General features: G+C 43.6%; 2 protein-coding genes across 9 annotated transcripts in view; one reads left to right on the forward strand and one right to left on the reverse strand.

Moving 5' to 3' along the window:
* Window positions 1-1,234: 1,234 nt before the first annotated feature.
* Window positions 1,235-8,745, reverse strand: LOC144755895 (uncharacterized). 5 transcript variants are annotated; one of them, XR_013594991.1, is made up of 5 exons: window positions 6,486-8,190; window positions 5,871-5,934; window positions 5,718-5,761; window positions 2,743-2,880; window positions 1,235-1,925 (listed from the first exon to the last, which is right to left on the reverse strand). XR_013594991.1 is itself a non-coding variant. In XM_078645274.1 (4 exons), exons 2-4 carry the CDS (start codon window positions 6,499-6,501, stop codon window positions 1,477-1,479), a joined length of 603 nt encoding a protein of 200 aa, XP_078501400.1. In that variant the 5' UTR covers window positions 6,502-6,636; window positions 8,645-8,689; the 3' UTR covers window positions 1,235-1,476. The 5 variants fall into 5 exon arrangements, 4 of the variants coding, with proteins under 4 accessions (XP_078501400.1, XP_078501402.1, XP_078501401.1 ...); XM_078645274.1 differs by lacking the exons at window positions 5,718-5,761; window positions 5,871-5,934 and adding an exon at window positions 8,645-8,689 and having other exon boundaries at window positions 6,486-6,636; XM_078645276.1 differs by lacking the exons at window positions 5,718-5,761; window positions 5,871-5,934; window positions 6,486-8,190 and adding an exon at window positions 8,645-8,745.
* Window positions 8,746-8,941: 196 nt separating this feature from the next.
* ZNF652 (zinc finger protein 652) overlaps window positions 8,942-20,401 on the forward strand; it is a 529,699-nt gene continuing 518,239 nt past the window's right edge. For 2 of the 4 annotated variants that reach the window (XM_078645278.1, XM_078645281.1), the window contains exon 1: window positions 9,015-9,171. The gene's annotated coding sequence lies outside the window, so the exon portion shown is untranslated. Of the gene's footprint in view, window positions 9,290-20,401 lie in introns of all 4 variants that reach the window. The other 2 variants (XM_078645279.1, XM_078645277.1) reach the window with 2 other exon arrangements.

The raw sequence follows: 20,401 nt of genomic DNA on the forward strand, positions 1-20,401 counted from the left end.
GCCGAGGTGCAAGCAAAATGAACGTAGTATGCCTGTGAAAGCACTTATGCAGGAGGTGGCAACACGTTGGAACTCAACCTTCTACATGCTTGATCGTCTGCATGAGCTGTTTCCAGTAGTCAATGAGTATGTCTACAACCTGGGTGGTGGTACGACAGAAATGATGCTAGCGGTGGAGCAATGGCAGCTAGTTAAAAGCCTGACAGACATGCTTCGTCCTTTTGAGGTCTTCACGCGTGAAGTCAGCAGGGAGGACTGTTCTTTGAGCAAAGCTATCCCATTGTTGCTGAAGCTCGAGCACCAAGTCAAGGTGGTGTCTTCAAATTTAAAGGATGCTGGAAAGAATGAAGCATATGAGTTGGCGCAGAGATTATTACAACGCCTAGTTAGCAATGAACGGCTTGTAAATATCAAGAAACAACAGCACTACATTTGTGCTACTATTCTGGATCCACGTTACAAAAAGCCATTGTTTGGCAAAGTATTAATTCCTTTTGAAACATCAGATGTTACAGAGTACAAAGGTTGGCTAGCTCAGTCAGCCATTCGTTTTAACAGAGAGCGGAAGGAAACTGTAGGAGAAGACAGTACTACTAGTGAATCAGCAGGCCATCAGGCGTCCCACAAAAGCACTTCTGCATCTGTGCCTGTGGCAGAAGTGAGTGTCTTTTCCTCTGAGCCGTTAACCACACCAGCAACCGTATCATCTGCCCCAGGCCCAGGCGATATGTCTGAAGAGGATTGGCTAAGTCAGCTAGGGTTTCCTTGTCCCAGAAAGGACACAGAAGTGCAAAGTACAGGAATCCGGGAGAACATTGTTTCAATGGTGCAGGCCTATCTGGATGACTCAACAGCGGTCAATATTACTGAGGACCCATTGGCGTATTGGCATGGGAAAAGAAACATATGGCGAGAGCTCACCAACCTGGCTATCAATTACTTGTCTTGCCCACTCGCAAGCGTGTCTTCAGAACGTGTTTTTAGTTCTGCTGGTGGCATTGTGACTTCCAAAAGGTCCCGCCTCTTGCCAGCAAATGTGGAGCGGCTTACCATGATAAAGATGAACCAGCACGTCATACCACCAGATTACAAAGTACGAGAATGCACGCAGGAAGAAGAGGACACCGACCTACCTGAGGGAAGTTTTCCTCAGTTACCAGAAGTACTACCGACTCAATTTGCAGAGTTTGAGGACGAGCTCTGCTTCCCTGACAGCGAGTTCTGAAAATGAGTCAATGATTCATTAACTTTATTTTTCGTCCTTATTCACTTTTATTCCTGTGTGTCTGTCTTTCTTTGTTTAGCAAGTGCTTGATCACATTCACAACAACACTGTAATCACCCCATCACAACAACAAGCCCATCAGCAGAACCCTCCCTAACCCCAACAAATAAATAGTCCTTCAAAAGTCCCCAAAAACCCCAACTCCCAATTCCCACCCCCCAAAAGTCTCTAAAAAAGGGGCAAGGGACACTCTAGGGATGCATGCTGTGGACTTTGGCCTCCAGGGCATCATGCCTTAGGGCCAGGGCATCGTACTGCTCCCGGAGGATGGCGTGGTCTAAGCGGAGGCCCTCCAACAAATTTTGATGTTCCTTCAACTTGCGGACCTCCGCCTCCAGGTCGGACACTCTGTGGGTTGCACGGCGCAAGCGAGCCTTGAGAGTACTGTGAGGGGCAGCCTTTGCTGCTCGGCGGTGGCATCTGCCAGCCCGGCTCCGTACCACCGGAGCACTGCGCTTACCGGCAGAACGTGGGGGCGCGGAGGAGGATGCAGGTGTCCCATTAGATGTACTGGACTGCGTGTCCTCCCCCTCCAGTTCCACCAGCCGCCGATATTCTGCAACAGTGGCATCCAGCCTCCGTTGCCGGGCCAGTAGAGCCTGCATACTCCTGGATGGTTTGGATGTTTTAGTACGAACAACTATATGAAGAAAGAAAGACAATCTGTAACCAATGCTCTTTAAGAATATGATTAACACAAAATGATTCAGCAGAAAGTTGTGTCACAGTACAACTAGCAACTAGCCAGCGCAGTATAAAACTATTGAGGCCAGTATCATGGGCGTCCGCAGGGAGGGGCAAGGGGGCAAAATTGTTTGGTACGTTATCTGCAAGCCGGCATAATGCCAGCGCAGTGAACTTGCACCCGAGAAAAATAACAGACGCACGCCATGATGAGTGACATACAATTGCGTTACTGTACCGGTCCAGTACATGCAGGTGGTGAAGCTCTTACTTTTCTATTACGGGTGGCACTGAGAATACTCTGTTACAAGGGCTACTGCTTAATTAATTTAACTTTCACCCTACAGTGCAAATGAGTACTAGGAAAGGAAAATCAAGGAGATAAATAATGGGATTATCTATCACTTCACATGGGATGTATTTGCTTACATATGGGATGACTTCAGGTGCTTTGCTTTTTATTGAGTGACCAGTGATACATCCACACATGAATGACGTACTACTACTAAAATTATTAAGAGGTGGGGAGTGGCCACCGTACTATTAACCGGATATATGCTGTGCTTGCAATAAAAACTACTGCTACTATTCATGGTCGTTTTTTGACAAAATTACAACTTCTTTTCCTTGCCTTTCCTACACTGGAACGGACGTGCGGGTGCGGTGTTACATCCTCTTCAAAGTAACACGTAGTTCATCCAGTGACCGTCTACTCTCTGTAGATACACATCATATGCTTTCTAAGAGTCAGATAGTACCATGATCCAGCTTACCTCTACCCGCCACCACCACTGTCGGCTTCCTCACAGTATCTTCTTGGGCCACTTGCGCCGCCTCCTCCCCAGAGTTGTCCTCGGAGTCAACCACCACCACCACCACATCCGAGCTGGCCCCGCCACCAGATGTTCCACCTACAAAGTAGATTTAAGAATGTTAGATTACACCACTCACTAGTATTTGGTCTAGGAATGAAGAAATGTGAAAACAACAGAAAAAGTAATTGACTGTAATCTAAAGTAAAAATGTCCCTCCTTCCACGGAAAGGCTGTTGTCTTGCTGCACTGCCACCCTCTGTCACCACTGGCACTCTCTTTGTTCACCCATGCCACCCTCTGGCTCACCCATGTCACCCTCTGTGTCATCACAGCACCCTCTGGTTCACCAGTGTACATTATTGGGGGAAAGCAAAGCACTGCCATCCTCTGTCAACACTGGCACTCTGGTTCACCCATGCCACCCTCTGGCTGGCACACCCATGCCACCCTCGGTGTCATCACAGCACCCTCTGGTTGACCAGTCAGTGTACATTATTGTGGCAAAGCAAAGCACACCTGCTAAGTGCTTTAAGTTTTGCAAAATTAAATTACAACAACACAGCAGAATACGAAAGTCTTCTGGCTCACTCCCAAAACTGAGGGTTTTTATACATTATTTTAAAATATGAAATTACAAAATCTGCAGGTTCGCTGTGGTGTGCGCAAATGTAGCATGTCATCAACAAATCAGAACACATGAAAAACTATCCCACAATATGAATAATTATTCAACACTTCATATGCCAATGTCATCCGGAGATGCTAGAACAAAATTAGACACATGAACAATAATGTGTTTTATGAATAAATAGGCACAGTGATCCACAGAAGGACCGTGGTAATGTATCAGGTTGTGACTTAAAGTTCATTGAAAGCAGAACAAAAACAGTAGAAAAACAGCAGAACATTTCAGGTTTACTGTGTGCTGCGAAGAGAGAGGAGAAAAGGGGGCGGAGGGAAGAAATGTGAGTGACTTCCATCTTGGACAAGAAGGTGTTTATGTCTAAATTGAGGCCTAGTTAACATGTGTGAGACAAGCATTGGCAAAGCCAATCAGTTTCTCCTGTGTGAGATCTATTGGCTTTGTCAATGTTTTTAAGTCATGTTACACAGCAGCGCGGACTGCTGAGCAGCAGGACTTAAAGTAAGGAGAAAAGTGCTATGATGCGGCCAGCTTTGACCGGATCATAGCAATTTTTTTTCTTTAAGACATGTTGCACAGCAGCCCATGTTGCTACATTTTTTCTAAAAAGCCCTGGGGCAAGAAACACGAGTGAGGTGCGGGGGAGAAAGGTAAGAGCAGCAACAACAGACTGCAGGAGGAGGGCAGGGGGGAAAGCAACACAAGGGTTGATGTGGGGGAGGGAACAGCAACAACAGAAGGCATGAAAGGGTGCGGTTGGAAGTGATGGAGCGTAATTATCTTACTATGATTTGTCTCAATCAATTCCTGCTCATTGGATTTTGTAATACTAATACATACTTAAGAAACATGACCAACAGCGTGACTCGTAAAACACGTTAGAATTTGACCTGCATCCTAAAAGCACGCAGTACTGTCGCAAACCAGACGGAGAGGAAAACTATTCATGAGAGAGAGAGAAACGAATAATGTTAATGAATTCACGATCAATAATGTGCTATGAAAACCTATAAATGCCATAATGGTGACATAAAGATGTAGCCTTTAACAAATAAGACTATGAAAATGCTAAAATAAGTGCTTATTAAGTAGATAAAATGGATTAACTTGAGTCGAAGATGAATAAAATGATTTCTGCTCACGTAGCAGCAGTCATGAAAACCTGCAATTTCAAATATCGAGAGAAAATGTCATTTATAAAATATTTGCAAATGAGTTAATGCTTAATTAGAAGATAAAATGGTGTTTGCATGTTAGTTTCTATGAACAGTATAATTGCATGAGAAATAGAATATTCAATTAAATGTTTGATACCTTTTAGTAAATGGTAATGTTTTAGCAGGCTTTCACGGAGGCCTTAAAATGCATTTTTCATCATTTCCTTCAAATAAAACTAGAATATGCTGACATGAATTCACAGCCCGCTGTGAGAACTTTTGCGGAAGTTTTTTTCTCTAGTTTTCGAATAAAGGACACCCTCTATGCTAGTACCAAATTGTGGCGACCTTGTTACAATTTATCATAACAATCAGAGGAGGGGGGGGTCGCAGGGAAAAAAAGTTTAAAGACCTCTCCTGGTTCAAATCCCCAAATCCAACATATAACCAACGCAATAAACACAGGGGGTCTGTAAACCAACTATCTGGCTGGCTACCCTTGAACTCCAATAAGTGAGTTAGTGCCAGAGTCACCTTGGACAGCCTACAAGAGGGAATACACTAAAGTGTGGGAACACAATAAACACAATACTGGTCGGCAAGATCCAAACCACCAAATAGTGGATTACCATCAAACGGACTTAGTGATCAGTCATATCATCTGGTTCTCCAGCATATGAACTGGTAGGTCCCTTGATCAACGAGACCGATTACCAATCAATGGATAGTGGAGCTGGATCTGGTCCACAAGCACTTATGGACTACCAAATGACTGCTAATCATTGATGGCTAAGCTAGTGATAATAAGGTAAACAGGCAGTGCAACAAGAAAAACCAGAAAAAGTGGTGAATTTAAAATAGGATGATGTGTCCTAAAAACTACTAGTTTAATTGAAATAAGGGCACATCCCCTAATTAAAACCAGAACAGTGCAAACTACAGTAATACCAAATATCTGTCGGAAAAAGGGCCATCATGTTTCTGCCTACCAGGCGATAAATCCCTCGGCTTTCATCAGGGCCTCTGCTCTCAAAATCTTGCTACTGCTACCCACATGATATACAAATGATACCGAATAAAGTGAACCAAAAGTAATAGCGATACAAAGTAATAAAGGTTGGAATAAATACAACCTGTAACATGCTAATCCTCCATATCAATGGATGAGAGTGAACATCTACAACAGGATGCAAAAAAAGGGGATATTAGCATGATAAAGTGTTCTCAAGTTCCCAACACAGTGCTTCCCTCATAACATGATTAAACAGTTTAGTAATTGTTCTCACCCAATTTGACAGGGGACTGGACCTCACCTCACCTGGACCGTGCTCAGGTATTCGAGGCCCCGCTCTATGGATAAAAGAGGCAGACAAACAAGGGGAGGGAATTATAGATCCACTCACGAGCAGACTCATATAATACCTATTAAACCCTTTCGTCATTCAAGTCATCTTAATCCATTCCAAATTTAATGATAGAACTGCTTCTCAGTCTCTAAATGCACCCAGTGGGCATGCAAATACCAGTGTCACTGGTATTCATACCACACAATTAAAGCTGTACTGGAGGTGGTGTCTATACTGATGGAATAGAACACCCATCTCATGCATGTCCCTCAAAACATAAAGGGTGGCTTGTTCTAATATATAATCAAAGTGCCAAAGTCAGTATGATCATTGTCCACTATATCTAACAGCTACGTGTCCTTAAAACTACAGGAACACTATCTAGCAAACCGCTCCACAAACCTGCACATTTTACACAGGTCACCGTCGAGTTTTAACCAACATTCACACTCACTCTGCTCCTGTTCAAAACAGTCAAGAGCCTCAAAATGCCATTAAAATGCAACTTTGATCTCAAACAATGTTAGTCTAAGTTCGGGTCAAAACCAAGCTTACCTCTCCGTCTGTACATCAAAGCTCTGTCCTGAAACTTTGGGGGAGGCACCGAAACAGGAGACCACGGCGTATTTATTCCATGTCTGGATACGGGGACCCTCTATGCTAGTACCAAATTGTGGCGACCTTGTTACAAGCCCTGAAGAGAGCGCTAGGGAACGGACATGATAAGATAAAAAATTAATCTCCTAGTTCCGAGGAGGAATAAAATTTTAATAGAATAATGAAAATTGGACAATGGCATTATGTACAATTTCCGATTATTTTGGTACGGTAACAATCACCCCATAGATAGACCATAGACTTAGACCAATGGAAATCATGCAAACTGCGCAAAGATACTTTTGTTGGAAGGGACTATAAACAATTGGGAGTATAACTGCCCTGTGGGAAAGGAACTGTGGCCGGCTACCTTGGAAAATTTCCTATAGGCCTGACATGCCATCGGTTTGAACTCTGATTTCCCTGAACCAAACTCTCCTAGTTTTCCCTGCACTTTGCCAGCTGGTAAAGTCGAGCAGGCCAAACTTTTCGACTGAAGGGTTGAATGACTCTGGCTGTTACACGCTGTGCTGTAGCGTCCTTCTGGGCTTACCTTTAGTCCCCCGTTCCTGATAATTTGCAACCAATTCTTTGGTTTTTTTATGATTATTAATTGCATTCTGAAATTCCGTTACAGTCTCTCTCTCTCTCTCTCATCAGGTATTGTTTTGAAATGTATTTGGCTCTGAACTGTGACTTACCTGTATTCAATTGATAACTAATATTAAATGAATCTAATGTATTTTTGTGCTTTGACCATTCAACGTGAAGCCTAGATAAAGATTAGCTTGTTATAACTATTCATGTGTATGTCATTTCTTAGTGTTTAGTCAATAAATACGTATGTGTATTATGCTGGTTAGGAAGGCACTTCTTTATGCCAGGTCCTCATGAAGGAGTGGCCATCCGTCTCTGATTATCCGAGTCCCTATTAGCTCAAGCAAAAGATCCATCGGAGGACCCTTACAGTTTGTGGTTGGCAAATTACTGAAATAGAGTTATTATGGGCCAAACTCTGTGATATTGATGTTTGTGGTACCCGAGTATGAAATGTGGTGGTAAGATTTATCTCATGTAATTTGTGTAGAGAGATAAGGGAAAAACCCCACCTACACTACCGCTGCATCAGAAGCAAGACCAGAGAGGTACGGGGAGGAGGGAGAGAGCAGCAACAATGGGAAGCGTGAGGCGACCAGAGGTGGGGAGACGAACTGTAGAGTGCCATGCATGGCAAAAAGTAAAAGGCTACAGGAGGTGCTGATCAATATGAAGGAAGGAAACAAGAGTAACGGTGAATTCTACCGATGGTAAGTAATGGGCGGGTTTTAAGCCCTTTTTAGGCGTTTTTTTAACAAAAGATTTCATCGTCAGTGCATGCGCTGTCTCAGCGAAACCTAAAAAACACATAATAGGAAATTTGTTTCAGAAGCAATAGTACAGTTTCAGTGCAGTGCATACATGTGAATTCGAATGTTAAAACGTATTGTGCACATTATTAATTATGCACAAAAATAGAAATACATAAAAATCTTCCACATCTATTATCTTATGCAATGCAACTGCAAAGCAGAAGACAACTCCATGTAACCCGGTGCAAGAAGTTTAACTTCCCAATTCGTGCATATACATTTTATGCAGCTTTTTAAGCCATTCTATGATCCTCTTAGTGCAAATGTGGAATGAATACATACAACCGGACCTGATCTAGACGGGAGACTCCCGGTTTTCTAAATCGAAAATGGCGTAATAGACGGCAATGTGGAAAATATACATTTCCCCGATTTGATTTTCAAAATCTACCACTTTACAGGTTTAAAATGTTTGCATTTGTAAACTGACAAAACATATCTCATTACACAGACTTAATAATAAGATTCGAAACGTCAGACATAAAACAAAGAAATGTTACTTATAAGCGTTCTGAAATCTTGGCAGCTAAACAACAGGTAAATATTTGATGTCGGTAGACATTTTGTAACTGAACAGCTACGTACTACTGTAGAAGCCTACCACAACAGAGCATTTTAACAACGTAGCTGCCGACCAAGATAGGCCATGTTTTCTCTGGTTGTCGAGGAGCAAGTACTGATGCTCTATTGCACCTTAAGCTGACCTACCTATAAACATAAGTAGCCCACGTTGCAACGCACTACTGAGCTGATTTAACTGAAGACTTGCGCGTGCGCAATGCAGTCCACAGGTAATGCGACTGAGCAGCGCGCTTGCGCATTGCTATCACCTGGGAAATGGTGATAAGGAGGCGTGGTTAGCTAGACTCTTTCGAAGGCGTAGAGCTTCTGAGGTGTTGCTTGTAGCGTACACTCTGGGCTCCTGGACAACGCGCGCGGGCACGCAGTACAGAGACGTGCGGACGCCTCTCGTCTGTGCTTGAGGGTGCGCGCGCTCGGCACAAGCCGTCCGGATGTGTGAGCCGGATAGTGTCTCTGAGGGGGCGCGCTCACCCCCCCCCCCGTCAGTCCCTCCGCCTTCGAAGGCGCGTGCTCGAATACGGCGCCGGCGCGTCCGTGTGCGCGCGCGCGCCACTCTCCAGGCCCGGAGCGGCCACGTAGCGCTGCAGCCACGGGAGAGCTGGGCGCAGGCGGGCCGCGGTGCCAACCTCCCGGGGAACATGGAGGGCCTGGTGGTGAGTTCCTAGGAGAAAGAACAGAATTATACGGACTATGACTGAGGGGTCTGAACGGATCCCTTGGGCTACAGTCCGGCTTCTGAAGGGACTGAGGCCTACAAGGAAAGTCGGCCGGGTAGGGTAATCCTTGCTACACTTCTTGAGGTTTCACTATGCTGCATACCCCTAAAACAGTTGTCATTTGGCAGTTGCACCACTCTCTCACTATTGTCAAATGACCCCTACTTCCTTGTGTCAGCCTTCTAATGTCATTGTATCGGTCACCTGTGTACGTGTCTGTCACCCACACCCGGTCGTCCCGAATTTACCTATGTACATATCTTTGGCTCCATCTCAATGGATGCTTCACCCTTTCAGCTGTGCTCCTGTGCCCGATAGTCTTGTCTGCGTCACTTTTGCTCTGGTAGCCCTGGTGGCACAAGTGCCACTTGTAACTTGCAATGGTGGCACAAGTGCCACCATTGCCTACGTAACGTTTGTTCTTGTGTTTGAGTGTCCTCCATTTATTGCAGTATTATACCTCTATTTGTACTTCGTACGCATTTGTAACCTGCACACATGTCACTTTTTCCTCCTGTAATGCACCGTTTGCTACCTCCTTGTATTTTGTTGGCTCACGATTGTCACTTTTGCCTCATGTAATGTAACGTTTGCTTTTGTAATTTGTTCACTTGTAATGTTCTCAAGTATCAGTTCTGTTCCTATTGTGAAGCGCTCTGACACCTTCGGGTAAAGTCCGCGCTATATAAAAACGCATAAATAATAAAATAATAATACCTGTCAAAATGTTCACTTCTTTGACATACGTTTCTGGAAATATCTACCAGTACTTGTTCACTTGTGTGATTGTCTCAAATGTCTTTTGAACCCCTCTCTCATATTTCCATTACCTACAACCCCATGCGTTTCGGCCCATCTCATGGACAGTAGTATTTCGTATCCTGCTACCACATGTAATGTCTCCTCTCTCCACACATTCCTTCACTGCCGCCTCACTCACCCCAAACCCTTTCTAGTTGTTCTCATCCCTTCTGCTATGTCTTTACCTTGTACAGAGAATACTGCCCAGCGTACACGTTTGCACCTCTACACAAATAGAGGGTAGTGTATGACGGGCCTGGGCAAAAAAAACTATGCCAGTGTATTTTTTTCATTACTCTTGTGTCGCGAAATTACCTGTTTGCGTCATTTAGAATAATTTGGAGCAAAAATGGCAACCACAAATCGTATAGAAACCGAGTGTGAGCAGGCGGATGTTAGTCACTGCTGTACATGTTATGTTGTATTAAGCGCTAATTGCTCGGCCCAAATAAGATCGGTGGGTACATTTTGACGCTGAAATGCACCTTGCGCTAAAATAATAACACTAAATGCAGGGTTATGCATCTCGTGTAATTTCGCTGCTCCAAATTATGCAAGTTACGTCGTCGTCCCCCGCCCGAATGACAGTGCTTAAAAAAATCAGATGGCATCTGAGAGGGAGGGTGTAGGGTGGAAGTGGAAGGCACCACTAAGTCTTCACGTTTTCTGAAAAGCTTAAGCAAATTGTCGGAATCAGAAAATAATGTTGTATCAGAACTCAGAACATGGAAATCTGTTCTACAACATAAGTCTTAAAAATGGACCATTTGTCCCCATCATTGGCACTCCAGTTTTAAGGTTCCCAAACGTTTCCGACCCGCAGCTCCCTTGACCCATTGACCATTGCACGTGGCTCCCCACTGTTACTTTTTTTGGAGGTTGAGGTGGATGTAAGTCCGTCCTCGTGAGTACATGCGTTTTTCTCACTGAGAATAATTGGGATTAAGCTGATGAAGGTATTATAATCATATATGCAGGGTGTTTTGATTACTAAGGTGGTGCCTCTAATAAAATATTCCTAGTTACACTTCTTTGCCCTTGCCTTTTTTTTTTAGAGTATCCGCTCAAACTTTTTTATACCACTTACAGTGCTAGATAGCACCCCTATGCATGGAGGCCCCATTGCCAAAGTGTTTCTGTGCTTGAAGATTATTTGCATGCACTTCCATTTCTACCCAGGTCATACATGCCAAAATACCTGTCTCAGCAGGGTGACTCACGATTTTTAAACCACATACAGCTTTATTTTTGCTGTCTCCTCCCTAAAATTGCCTCCAAGTCAATGCAAGTAAAATAAATTAGTCTTGATTTTTTTTTTTTTTCTGTTTAACCCCTTCGACGCTCATGACGAGCTGGGCTCGTCATGAGGTAGCCTCCTCGCACGCTCATGACGAGCCCAGCTCGTCACGTAACATGCGATACCGCAAATCTCAGCGTACGGGCGGAATTCCGCCCGCACGCATGCGGTTAAACGTCCCTCTTTCTTGCTTTCAAATGTTTGCATTATGCCGTATATGGTGTTTTACTTCCCTGTGCTCAAGGAGAGAGCAGGCCTGTCTGGAAATGTGTGTGTACTGACAGAAATGTGTACTAGAAGTACCTATGATTCAAGTACAAATGTCAATACTCAATACTTAACCCCTTGGACGCTCATGACGAGCTCAGCTCGTCATGGAGTTTCCATTGATTTCAATGGAAATTACATTACCATCCTTGAGATGCCTCAGCAGCCAAGTGGTTATTAATTAATAATACTTAGTGTGTTCAATAGATAGGATAACTGTACTTTCCTGATAACTTGCATTGGTGTAAAATGCATTTGGAAAAAAACCAAAACTATTAACAAGTCTTACAAAATGAATCCGGCATCTTCCGCTTACTTTGGGAGTATTGGAACGTGGTTATCCAGTGAAATATGACCACTTTAGGTATGTCACTTACAGATCATCGACATCATGAATTTTAAGTCTAATTAGTTTAACTGAAGCCAACAGACTCTTCAACATTAAATGCATTAAAGTGCTGGGTGTGTGGCTCCCCTGGCTAGGTCTGACGGCTCCCTTGGGAGCCACAGTGCACAGTTTGGGAACCACTGTGGTACTCAATGGCAACCTATTTAATGCTGAATGTTTAACTTTGTGCATGGCACAACTTTCTGTTTTTACCAGGCTGTTGTTTTCAGCGTTATTTTAAACAAAACTTTTTTCTTTCCATTGATTAACCACTATTGCTCATGAAAGAAAAAATACTTCATAACGTTCTGATTATAACTATACCAACTGTATTTTGACAGATTAGCATGCACTTAAAATCAAATGAATACAGTTTTAAGCTTACTTTCCTACATGCCAATGGCAAATAAAGTGAAATTATATGTTACAAATTGTAGACTTGTTTGGGTGTTTTTTTCTTGCTACTTTAATTGCAAGTATTGAAAATATAAGCTATTCTGTTATCCAAAGGCCTATCTAATTACTTATGTTTGAAATATTAAATAATAGGTCTTGGTTCATGCTTGGTGATGCTACCTTTTAACTTGATCATGCCTACTAAGTAGTATATGAGTGGGTTAACTCTAGTTCAGGAATCAATCTGATGTTGCAGATATGGTTTCATTGGCAGGCACCCATGTTGAGTTTTGAAGATGGTGTTCTTCAAAGTTGACTTTATTCTGAAGTTAGTTTGGCTTAGACTGCTTATTTGCATACTTTCACAATCCAGAATTAGCTTTATTCCTGAGTTGGGCAATTTTGTGCTGCAGTTTTACATTGGAGAACATTCTTTTTTAACTTTAAGTTGTTCATGTCTCTTCTGTCTGTTTTATAGTGTCCATGTCTGGTGACTTTTGGCTGCTTTCCTCTCCTGCTGCTGTTGTCACCATCATCTAGGTTTAGAAATGTCTAGGACCTCAAAGTGGGCCTTTCTCATTTGGAATTACATTTGGGATTTCTACAGCCATCTAACATTAGGGAGTTGGCAGGTATAAAATGCATACCTTTGTCCACAAAATTCAGTTTTAAAATTGCGTCCGTAAGAAGGAAATGTGGGTATCTCTGATGGTGTTTTTTGTAAAAAAAAAGTGTGATGGTACTCTCATGGGCTTGAGTCGGTATTCTTCTCTTTGCCTTCCAACCTGATTTTATTGGGTGCCCTCTCATACTTGGTTAAATAAATGGACTGAAGGAAATTAATCTGATTTTTGCAGCTGATTCGTGGCATGTATGTCAGTAGGATAGGCGAAATGCATGGTTTTTGCTTGCCGTCCCCACACTTTTTCTCCCCCCTCGGAGTGGAGTTGGTGCTGATTGGATGCTCCTTGGATGGAAACATCCCCAAGAGCACACTTGCTTTTAGAAGCACCAAGTGAGTGGCCGGGACGTGTATATTCTATAATGAACTTCAAAGCAGGGAAGTCAGTGTGCAACACCTACCCGTATGGTCATCCTGGCATGCGGCATCACGCTTAAACTCCAGACTGGAAAAGTTGGTTTGAAGAGCACTGTTGGGGCCCAGCAGTTTTTATTAAATGAATGTAATTACCTCTAAGGTAGTTACAGTGTCCTGAATCTGATAGTGCTGGGCATCACAATAATTATTTGTTCTTTCATTCCTCAAGAGCAAGTAAATGCTGTGTTGCTGAGAATTTCGCCTTCATTCCTCACTTTTTAGGTCTTGCTTGATAGCAGAGATGTCTCCAGACCTTATTTGATAACACAACAATAGCATTATGAGTACTATTGAGAGAGGCACCCAGGCTCCACCCACATGTTGGCTTCTTGAGTACAGAATTTGATTGGGCCAAGGTTGTGTTCTTCCACTAAAGAGTGCTTGCAGTTCACATTTTGGCATGAGGCAAATTTATACTTAGTAAAGCAGGACTAAGGTAGTTATGATGAAAAGCCAATAATCATGGCTGTAGGCCTGCTCTGTTTATTATGGAATGTCACAATGATGGTAGGAGGCCTGACCTATTTAGTATGAAAAGCATATCTTAACATCAATTCATTTTAAGGGTGGGTACTCGCTCTGTATGAAAGCCTGCAAAGAAGGATTGTGTAGCAGGCAAGGGTTATGGTGTTTGTTATACTGTTTGATAAACCATATGCATTGAATCCCCCTGTGAGAAGTCATTTATGAAGTTTTAGGGGAGAGTGAATTTTGCTTAGCAAACTGTACCGTAGTATACTTTTATATTTTTATGACTGTTTGCCTGATGGCTGCCTTATGGGAAAGCTTACACTCAAAACAGAAGCTCTAATTGGGACACTGGAGAAAGTTATGCTCCATGCCACAGTTCTGATCAGCATTGTATAAAAAGTTATGACAATGACAGTGTTGCCTATTTATTTATTGAGAACATAATTTTTTAAGCCCCTGGCCCTTTAATAGTGGGTTATCACATTGCGTTACAGGCTATAGACACGTTTTTGTTATAGAAAACCCATCAAGATGATGGGCGGAGTGCTGCAACTTTTCCAAAATCTATAATTCTTTTGCTCACTACAAAACCCCAGTTTGGACCCAGCCATATGCAAGTCAGTCTTGACCCTGCTCATGTGTTCATTCCAGCCCGAACTGCCATGCAAGGTCCTCCCTGGACCGGAAACAAGCATCCTCTGACCGGTTTCTGATTACCCCTCATCAGCCAAGCCAGCTTGAATCCAGTGGCACAGCGAGCAACGTCTGGGCATACCCATGGCCACTTAAGGTGAACATAGCAAATACAACAAGATGATGGAGTGCTGAAACTTTTCACCACCTGAATGATGGTTTAAACCCAGATCTCTTGACTGGGTGTGAGTGATTGAAAAATTGTAGCACTCTGCCCATCAGCTTGTGTTTGCTAGGTTTTTAGGGCTCGCGTGCGAATTCAGCGCAGCTGCTTCGCTAGCGAGCTCTATTGCTGCCACTTTGGTGCTCGAAGGGAGACAGGAGGTGGCAGGCGCGGACAGGGGATGTGCACTCTGTGCGTGTGCACATCTGTCCGCGCGCGCATCGCGCCCTTTCACTTTCCCTCCCCCGTCGGCTCCACTGTGAAGTGCGGGCCTTGCAGATGATGTAAAACGATCTCCTTTTCCACACAAGTCGCAAAAAGAACGACTAGCCGAATTGTTCGAAGACGACTTTTTCACTGTTCTTAACTAGGATTACCGCACGTTTACCCGTCTGGTCACGCCAAGAAGCTCTGAGACACTGAAGGGGTTTATAAAATAAACATGCTAAAAAAATACGTTTGTTTTTAAGCTATTTCTCGAGCAAGACCTTACCAGTTATTTGACTGAGGGAACAGGGAAGGAGACCCTATTTCCTCTAGACTGGGCATAAATGAGCAGGGAATCGGGCAGAGTGGCTGCGGGTGAAAACCAGAGGGAGTATATGGCGCACTGATGTGCACGTGGTGCGAAACAGCTGAGACTGATAAATGTTGGGAACTCACACTAGTTGAGCTTTCTACGTTTCGTCCTAAACATATAAAAACACGCGTGAATTTGTAAATACACACACATATTTTTTTCTCATCCGGACACTTACTACGGCTCTTCGGCTCTGTCTGCAACTTCCCCAGATCCGATATGTTGTAGGGACCACGGTGTCGAAGGTGAGAGAGAAGTGTTGTCTTTTGACTAGGAAGCTGGGTACTTGGCATAATAATGTAAGTTAGGCCCCGCGCTTCCTTTCTTTCTGGTATAGGTTGGACAAGAAACAGCTGACAGGTGGTAATACTTTGATTGAGCCAGACATTTGTTTTCAGATACATCGTCCTTCAATGCGTCCGGGGGCTTTCCGGCCGCTGCGCTTAATGTTTATTCAATCCGTGAAGTGGGCTCTGTGTTGATAAATGTCGGGCACAAGCCTTCCTCCGACCTCAAAACCGCTTTGTCAGTACAGCCATGCACATTCCGGCGGCTGCGCTTTTTAAGTCTCGCCTAGATGAAAGCAAAAAGCAAAGCTTTTTGCTGTCTAGGGCGAGACAACTTATGTAGTCACTTCTGGGGGAATGAGTACAGCAAAGTGTTACGAGCTTCTCCTGGCGGAGATTTTATCTCGTGGGCGCGCACGTCGCCGTGGCTCATATTTCCATGTGCACACAGGCAGCCCCCACACCCCTGCACACAGATTACACAGGCACACGCTGCAGCCCCCCCACCACACACACACATACAGACACGCACGCATACACACGCCGCTGCCCCCTACCTTCCCCCCCTGCACAGACACACCCCCGCCCCATGCATCGTGAGATCTGCCATACCTTCAGGGGAAGGAGCGAGAGTGGCAGCAAAACCGGCAGCTTCCCCCAGACCGGGGGCGCATCCTCGCCAGCCTCCGCTAACATCGCTGAGGGCTGCGGTTGCAGGCCCCCAGCGCAAGAAACAGCCCCCGCACACTGTGAATAGCAAAAGGGGACGAGATTCATGGCGCGCGACACGGCACAGGGAGGCGGGGCGCGCCACGCCTCCGTCGCTGGCTGGAACGTGTGCGCGTGCTCTGCAGCCTCTCGCGAGCACGCCTCCTTCTGGTTGTGGTTTCAATGTTCGATGCAACGGAACGGAACAGGCTTGCCGATAACATCTGCGGTCTGCAAGGTGATCGGCTTGTATTTATTTATTTCCCCCTCCAATTGTTACATTACTTTAAAACGCGGCGCACGCTTTAGGCATCCCGCTGACTTTATTTATTTATTTCCCGCTCCACTTTTCTTGAAGCCCAACGCTCCATTCCTCTCCCTTCTCAACATACTCTGTTACTGCCCAGACACGTGCAGTAACAGAGTATGTTGAGAAGGGAGAGGAATGGAGCGTTGGGCTTCACGAGAAAAGTGGAGCGGGAAATAAATAAATAAAGTCAGCGGGATGCCTAAAGCGTGCGCCGCGCATTTGCAATGCAATAGGTCTCGCATTTATGCGAATTTGAGCTATTGACATTGCAAAGGACAATGCCTTTTATTTACATTTTAAAAACGAAAAGTAAAATAAAAGGCATTGTCATTTGCAATGTCAATAGCTCAAACTCGCGTAAATGCGAGACCTATTGCATTGCAAATGCTTGTTTAAATTAAGCGGGCACCATGTGAATAAAAGTAAGGTACTCACCCGCTTCTTCTGATGCCAAAACCGCTTTGCGACATACATTATAATCACTTTCTTTTTTAACTATAAATTTTTGTCTGCCTCTGTGCTCCGAAGCAAGAAGCTTGGATTATTTATTATCTACTTACCCAAGCACAAATTAACCAGTCCTTAGGCAGAATAGCTGCTAAATACATAAGAAAGCCATCCAAACCGTAGGGAGCAATGTATTGAAAGCTAGATGAAGTAAATATATTCTGTGTTCCTAAGCATGATTACCAATAAAAATCATTCATTTGATCGAACTCGTTTCTTTTTAATTTTCACAATAACTGCTATTTACAAGGGTGACAAATTCAGCAAGCTAAATGCCCTTTTTGGTAAAAAAAAACAATAGTGTCTCGTTAGTTTTCTCTCGCATCACTATAAATTGCCCTGTTTTTATTTACACATTTTCTAAGTAGGAACCCCAAATCCTTCCTGTTTTTTCTTCCAATTAATCCTTTTCTTCATCATGTTTCTCTTTTTGGGGCGTTCACTTAAACTTCATTCCCCTACTCTGTACCTTTCCTGATTTTCCTCCTTGCTTATTGGCTCAGGGTGTGAAAACTCAAAACTTTGCTAATGCTTTATGAACTCTGCAAACATTCCGTAGTGTGTGAAACGTCCTAACTGTAAACACAACAAACATGAAAGATAAGAGGCAGTTTAAGTGGCTCACCAAGGGAACAGCAAAAGGTTCTAAATGGCATGAGCGACTGCTGAAGGAAACAGGAGTATTTGCGCTTTTAAAAAAAACGAGCCATAGACAAAGTGTGTGCACAGTCTGAAGCTTTTTAAAATCCTTTAAATGTACTCTATCCACAGCCCAGTTCTCAAACAGTTCTGGTACACTAGATTTGTCTATAAAACAAAAATAGTTAGAAAATAAATAAATTAATACACAGCACACGCATACCCAAGCACTATTAAGCCACTAAGCAAAAACTACTTCCCCATTTTACAAATCTCAAAACCTTCATGTGACCTTTCAAAAGGTGATATCGCTCAAACGGCAAAAACCTTTTCTGCAGATTAACCAGATACAGTCACCCTGTGTTAACATGGCACCGAGTCAAAATCAAGAAATACCCACAGACTAGAAGGCCACCTGATGATGCCAAACTTTCCTCAGACTCTAAGTAAACATCCAGAAAGCAGCAATGGATGCTACAAGGGTCTATTGAAGCCACCTACAGGAAATGCCCTTTACAATCTGGTTCAGCCCGTCACCGATTACCTAATCAGTCCACACATGCGAGTAGGAGCACAGACATATTTTTTATTTTTATTTAAACTGTTGTATGTAGCCCGAACAATACCCAGATGTGCCAGCATACTTTACACATAATCGGACCAGTAAAATTGGAGGTTAAAAAAACAAGCATTTGCAATGCAATAAGTCTCTGATTTGTGAGCGTTCGAGCTATTGGCATTGTAAAAGACAATACTTTTTAGTTGTGTTTTGAAAACCTACAAGAGGTGCGTAAACTAGCACTTTGTACTTATAGTCCTTGCTTACAAGAAGCAAGGCTGGCAGTAAAAGAGGTGCAGTAACTTCCAGACTTGCTTCTTGTAGGCAACAACTACAAATAAGTACAAAGTGCGTGTTTACTAACCGCTTGCTGGTTTTCAAAACACAAATAAAAGGCATTGTCATTTACAATGCCAATAGCTCTAACTCTCGCAAATGAGAGACCTATTGCATTGCAAATGCTTGTTGTTATATGCAATCTCATAGATGATCATAGTAGGCATGGGTTTTGCTGATGACCTGTAATTCCAAAGAAAGGGATACCACAATTCTGGAAGCAAGGAAACAAAAGATTTATTTTAATACAACAAAATGATAATCTCTAGAGATGGACGAGTGTCCAAGACCCACGGATTGCGTAGGTGTCAGGAGACTGTTCAACGTGTCCTTGGCATGCAGCATCTTTTATAGGATGTAGGCCCTCCCCTCTGGGGTGGGGGGACGGCAGAAATGTCAGTTGGTATGCAGGAATTTAGGTGTGTGCAGCAGGATTTCAGGTGTTAGGGACCCATTGTCTACAAAAGGAAGTCAGTCCTATGAGTGCTCTGACATCTCGTTGGGTGACAGGAGTTGGAAAATTCAGAATAGTTTGAATCCTATCTGGTGTAAGAGTGCGTCCCTCCTCAGACAATAAGTGACCCAAGTAGGTCACTTGTTGTTTACAATACTGTAGTTTGTCTTTAGAGACCTTGTGTCCCTTAGTAGCAAGAAACTGGAGTGTGATCATGGATGCTTTGCGGGCAAGTTGTGTTGTGTCTGCTGCTAAAAGAATGTCGTCAACGTATTGAATTAATGCTACTCCTTGTGGAAGCTGAATCTGATCCAGTTGTGTTTTTAAAGCCTGGCCATAGATGCTGGGACTTTCAGTGTAGCCTTGAGGTGCTCTACAGAATCTATGAGACATTCAACAATGTAAATCCAAAGAGAAAACGGGAATCCTTGTGTATAGGAATAGAGAAAAATGCATTTTTATGGTCTATAACTGTGAATACTCTAGCTGTTGGTGGGATCATGGTGAGAATGGTGGTAATGTCAGAAACTACAGGAAATTGAGGCTGCACTATTTTGTTAATAGCTCGAAGATCAATCACAAATCTATATATCTTTTGTCCTGCAGGGGAATGTTTAAGAACTGGGAGAATAGGACTGTTACAGACATTTCCTGATACCTGTTCCACTATACCAGCGAGTATGAGGTCCTGAACAATGGTTTGGAGGGCGACCTCTCCCTCTTTAGATATTTTATACTGTGGGATCCTTGGCAGAGTTGCTCCTGGTTTTACAGTGATCTGCACTGGAGGCATTTGGATGGACCCAGCATCTCTGTCAGAGGTCGCCCATAGACAGGGGGAAACAGTCGCTAAATCATCATGTGTGTGTGATAACTGTAAAAGCTGGGCAGAGGCAGAAGGTGTAACGTAATCGTACGGTATTAGCCGAATGTTATTTGGTGAACACCGAATGGTAGCTCTATAGTGTTTCAACAGATCCAAGCCCAGCAAGTTCTCTGGGCATTGGGAAGATAGTAGAAAGGTAGCTGAAGTCTGTTCACCCTGCATTGAGAATGGGGTTGGGTAGGACAGGGAATTGATAGAGGGCTGACCATCGAATCCAGTCGATGTAATGAGTTTGCCGGATGGAGGAGCCCTCTGGATCAGTGGTGTGGTTAGAGTGCTACGGGATGCTCCTTTGTCTATTAGAAAGGGTCCCGCTGACCCTGCAA

This window comes from Lissotriton helveticus, chromosome 5_1, assembly GCF_964261635.1.
Source record: "Lissotriton helveticus chromosome 5_1, aLisHel1.1, whole genome shotgun sequence".
Lineage (NCBI taxonomy): Eukaryota > Metazoa > Chordata > Amphibia > Caudata > Salamandridae > Lissotriton > Lissotriton helveticus.

Excerpts from the sequence above, each read along its gene's own strand:
- LOC144755895 (XM_078645274.1), bottom strand. Across the intron at positions 1,926-2,742 it reads AGTGGTGGTGGCGGGTAGAG|TTGTTCGTACTAAAACATCC; the intron begins GTAAGCTGGATC and ends TTCTTCATATAG.